Source organism: Microtus ochrogaster, chromosome 21 (assembly GCF_000317375.1).
Source record: "Microtus ochrogaster isolate Prairie Vole_2 chromosome 21, MicOch1.0, whole genome shotgun sequence".
Taxonomy (NCBI): domain Eukaryota; kingdom Metazoa; phylum Chordata; class Mammalia; order Rodentia; family Cricetidae; genus Microtus; species Microtus ochrogaster.
The window spans coordinates 25,466,515-25,471,667 of record NC_022022.1 but is presented as its reverse complement, the minus strand read 5'-3'; the positions used below and the strand labels follow the sequence as shown (position 1 = coordinate 25,471,667).

At 38.9% G+C, this 5,153-nt stretch overlaps 1 protein-coding gene across 2 annotated transcripts in view; it reads right to left on the bottom strand.

Moving 5' to 3' along the window:
- Cfi (complement factor I) overlaps positions 1-5,153 on the bottom strand; it is a 31,629-nt gene that overhangs the window by 5,596 nt on the left and 20,880 nt on the right. The window contains exons 7-9 of one of the 2 annotated variants that reach the window (XM_013349953.2): positions 4,356-4,382; positions 3,977-4,036; positions 2,391-2,438 (exon numbers count right to left, since the gene is read on the bottom strand). In XM_013349953.2, coding sequence (XP_013205407.1) covers positions 2,391-2,438; positions 3,977-4,036; positions 4,356-4,382 — 135 coding nt within the window. The remainder of the gene's footprint in view (positions 1-2,390; positions 2,439-3,976; positions 4,037-4,355; positions 4,383-5,153) is intronic. The other variant, XM_013349954.2, reaches the window with a different exon arrangement.

The window sequence follows — 5,153 nt, the reverse complement described above, 5'->3', positions numbered from 1 at the left end:
ACACACACAGAGAGAGAGAGAGAGAGAGAGAGAGAGAGAGAGAGAGAGAGAGAGAGAGAGAGAGAAATGTTTATACAGGTGCTCTATTTGAGACTGGAGGTCAAACATCAGATACCTTCCTCAATCACTTTCAACCCCATTTTTTGAGACAGTCCCTCACTAAACCTGAGATTCACTAATTGGCTGGGCTGGCTGGCCAGTGAGCTCCAATGATCTGCCCGCCTCTTTCACCCCTCACCCCTGCACTGCAATTACAGACATGGACCACCACAGGACTTTTTACATGGGTGTTGGTCTCTGAACTCAGGTTGCTCTACTTGTGAATAGTTTATATATGTAATACATGCATACATAGCATATAGTATATGTGTGATGGTGCATATATATCATATAGTATATATGTAATAGTGCATACATATTATTTAGTATGTATGGAATACATGCATGCATAGCATATAGCATATATAATAATACGTGCATACATAGTTTATGGTATATATGTAATAGTGTATGCATGTTATATAGTATATATGTAATATGTGCATGCATAGTATATGGTGCATATGTGATAGTGCACACATATTATATAGTCTATATGTAATACATACATATTGTATAGAATATAAGTAATATATGCATGCATATTATATAGTAGATATGTAATGTGTGTATATATATTATATAGTTTGTATAGCAGGCCACATTCATTAGTAAGTAGTTTTGGGGATTAAACTGTACTGTTCACCTTTTGGGGAAATTCTAGCTTATCATTAAAATTGACTTGATTCTCCAAAGTTATTCTGTCTAACAGTGACCTTGGGATGATAGATGAGAGATGCCACATGTCCGGGAATGACAACAATGAGAACTCAGGGTGGGTGATTGTCACATTTGGAACCCATCAGAATGAGCTTATGATATAGAGCAATGTATCTTTCACTGTTGTGATTTTCACTTTCTGAAAAAGTCTCTTTTCGACAATATGCTAGCATTATGACAGCAAGTACTTTGTGTATGGACCCATACACATATATATATATATTGTGTCTCAATATGTAATTAGTATAATAATTTGTCACAATATATATTAATCCAGAGAGGCCATATGCCAGGGACCCTGGATGGTTGGATCAGCAGGCCTCATCTTACATTTGCTTCCCTCCTCGGTGAGGGGTATGTGTGATGTATTTGCCACCAAGAAACCACGGCCCAGTAAGGCTCAAGGCATGAAGTTGCAAGAGAATGCATAAGAAAGGAAGAAAATGGGAGTGTAAAAATGTTTTCTTTATTCTTTTTCTGTATTTTCCATGTCATGAAAAGGTAAAAAAAAAAATTAGCTACTTTGAATGAGAAAGGAGACTTTGTATTGATGGTAACTATTTTGATCATATCAACAGGAGGTAGGGTACCAAGGAAGAGAAGCTGTGAATGAATATGGAGAGATTTACTTTGGTAAAATCTCTCACCGACCCTACAAACTGGGTTGGGGGAAGAGTGTAATGATCTCAAGTTTTTGTTTAGACTCTCAGAATTAGAGATCCTCATTCACTGAAGCCTGTGAAAGCAGGACAGATGGAATCTGAAAACAGATGTGGTCTTCAGTAGACACAATGGTGTGTGTGTGTGTGTGTGTGTGTGTGTGTGTGTGTGTGTGTGTGTGTGAAAATCCCTCTTGCCTGGCCTCTGTAGATTGGAGATATAAATCCTATACTCGGTCGTTTATTTAGAAAGTTGTTTACTAATTTGAGGCCCTGGAAATTAGAAGATGACATCACATGAATTTCATTTTAAAATCTCCCCAAACAACTGGTAGATAATAATTAAGGTGAGGGGGTGATAAGATTAGTTAATAAAAAAAAATGGAGCCAGGATGGAAAGTCAGTCTCACTAGCTTGAATAAATCACTGCTGTCTCGGGAGCGTCTGTCTAACTCAGTTTGGCTCTTGGTGCACAGCTGCCCAGTGTACAGAGTGTCAGAGACGTCCGGTTAGAACCGGAGAAAGGACAGGACTATCTTCCATCTCAGGAGATGGATTGTATGTCCTGCTTGAAATCAAGTTATTTCTGACAAAACTAAACTGGCAAAACTCTTCTCTGTCAGGAGACACTTTCTGTAGAACTATAGCAATGTTTTATTTCAGAATCAGTCATTTGAGCTGACCTGGCTTTAAAAGCAATTCTCAAGAATAATATGAGTTTGCTTTTTTAAAAGGCCATGGGGAAGTAGAAAGTTACATTTTTTAAACTGAAACCTATATCAAAGTTAATTTTTGCTTGAATTGATTATATATGTAATATACGCATATATATTACATAGCATGTGTATATATTATACATTATATATATGCTACTAAAATGCTAGTTGAAACTAGAAAAAAATGTTAACTCACCTGCATCCATATCAGCAGTCAAAATTTCTATTTCTTCAGTTTCTTCTCCTGTGATAAAAGAACAGAAAATCCACGTAGTTAATGTTACATATCTAGAGAGAATCTGATCATTAAAGTGACATAATGCTGAGAATTTTAAATATTGCCCTCTTCTTTTTAGAGATAAACTCCCCAAGCATGTCATCTGGTCTCTGTCCTATCGCTGAGCAACTGGACAGATGCAGGTGAATCCTGTAGAAACCCCTGCTGGTGAGGGGTGTCTGTTGGTGCAACTGAGTGACAAGACTCATGTTCTGCAGACAAAACACTCAGATCAGGAGAGAGCTTCCCCTTCTGCTCTCTCATCTTAGCTCTTTACACGAGGAAGAGAACAGCCCTACCCAGGAGTTTGGATGGGCGTTAAAAAGGCTGTCCTACATTGTATATCACAAGGTGCCTCCCTCAGGGGCCATGAACCTAGAGATATCGTCATGGTTTTCCCGTAGGAATGACTAGCGAGCATTATGATCTGGGGTGCAAAAATCTGAAGAAGATGTTTATTACAGTGTGCTGGTGGGCTGGCAGTCCACTGCTCAAAAGATTGGGTAAATCGGAAAGCGGAACCTGCACTGTATGTAGCAGCTAGAAGCAACAGAGTAGATGAACACACAGCAACTCAAACAGAGCCTTCGCATGCGGTGCTTCGGGAAAGGAAAGATAAAGGAAACATAAGCTCTACAACATAGGAAAGATGTGTGATCACCAGATGGCAGTGTGCACTGGAGAAGAAAGCACACAAGCAAAACAACACACACTCAGCCCCACTCGAATGCTTGGCCGGAAAATGGGAAGTAGGGGTAAGAGATAAGCAAGACAGGCCTAGAAAGAACGAGTCATGATCACATAAAAAGGCCTGAGCAGTATGTGGGATTTCTGAAACTAGAGAAGGAAGAAGGAAAGGAAGGAGATAAAGGAGAAGAGGAGGAATAAATGGGGGCTGGACAACAGCTTCAGAGAGGCGGAAATGACAAATGAGACAGAACTCGAGGTATTAACTGAGAATTGGCATTTAGGGCAAGGGTTGATTCTAAGATGGCTCATTCCCCAGGAATCCCAGGAAATCCTAAGGAAAAGCGTGAACTTTTGGCATTATGTGTGTTGGAGGCATGAGTCATTTTATACAAATAACTAAACAAAGAATGTAGGGGGGAGGTAGGGATGGGGGATGAGGCAGGAGAATCTACTAAAACTTTGTTTGAAAATGTCATTATAACTAACATTTTATATGCTATTTTTTATAATTGTTCCCAAAGAGCTCAAGGATTCAGGAATGCCTGACTTATAAAATAAATATCAAAATATGAAATGTTATATATTTCTTCTGGTGGCAGCTTCTTTAAAAGCTTGATTTTGAGGGGAAAAGAGACAAGAAAGATATTGAGCACAGGCGCCAAGTGTGGGAGGCACCCACTGTGTGGGTTTTTTTCCCATTGGTGGGACTGAAAGCCAATCATAGTGAAGAAAAATTATGCTAGCTAAACTAATGATTGCTTATCCCTGCTCATATCATACTCAGTTCATATGACATACAGGAAGACAGTTATCACCTGTTTTTGCAGAGTCCCAAGATTTTAATGAAAAATTGCCTGGATTTGAGCGTGCAAGGCCTGAAGGAAAACAAAACACAAAAGCCTAGTTTTAGCACAATGAAGAATAACTTTTAACTGGGGGGAAAATAAACCCCACACCATGTTATTTTTTTTTTTTTTTTGGATTTTTTCGAGACAGGGTTTCTCTGTAGTTTTTGGTGCCTGTCCTGGAACTAGCTCTTGTAGACCAGGCTGGCCTCGAACTCACAGAGAGCCTCTGCCTCCCGAGTGCTGGGATTAAAGGCGTGCGCCACCACCGCCCGGCCCCACACCATGTTATTACACACATACTCCAAACTAGAATTATAAAGTTTTTTTTTATTAAAAATGGACTTACCTTCATGAATTTGAGGATGTCTGGCTTCTAAAAATAAAACAAAGCTTAGCATGAAGAGATTATTTTTATTTAAGTAAAAAAGATACAAATCATTAATATTTCAGAAACAATGTAACAATGTAACAAAGGGTTAAAAAAAGAAACCAAATAGCATGCCACTTTATCTTAATGTTAGTTCTAATAAGATTTTTATCTTACATTTAAACACATAATAAGTTCACTCCAGCAAGAGAATTGTTTTAAGCTTAAAAAGAGATTAGTATTTTAGATACACCTGCACAATACTCAAAAGGAAACCTACTATACAATTATATGAAGTTATAATTATTTTTAACTTTCACTAACAAGGGGGGTATCCTGGTTGGTTTTCTGGGAGGAGGGAATTTTAATAGAGAAATGCCTCCGGGAGATTGACCTGTAGGCAGGTCTATGGGCATTCCTTGATGTGGGAAGGCCAGTCCACTGGAGGCAGTGACACCCCTGGGCAGGTGGTCCTGGGTTATAAGAAAACAGACTAAGCAAGCCGTAGAGAGCAAGCCACACAAAGCATGCCACTAAGCAACATTCTTCCAGGATTTCTTCAGTTCTTGTCTTTGGGCTTCTGCCTTGACTTTCCTCACTGATAAAATGTGACCCAAGAGTTTGTAGGGTGGAGTAAACATTTTCCTTTCCAAGTCGTTTTTGGTCAAGGTATTTTTTTTTAATTACATAGTTTTAGTTTTATTTTTTAATTTATTTATTTATTAAGGATTTCTGCCTCCTCCCCGCCACCGCCTCCCATTTCCCTCCCCCTCCCCC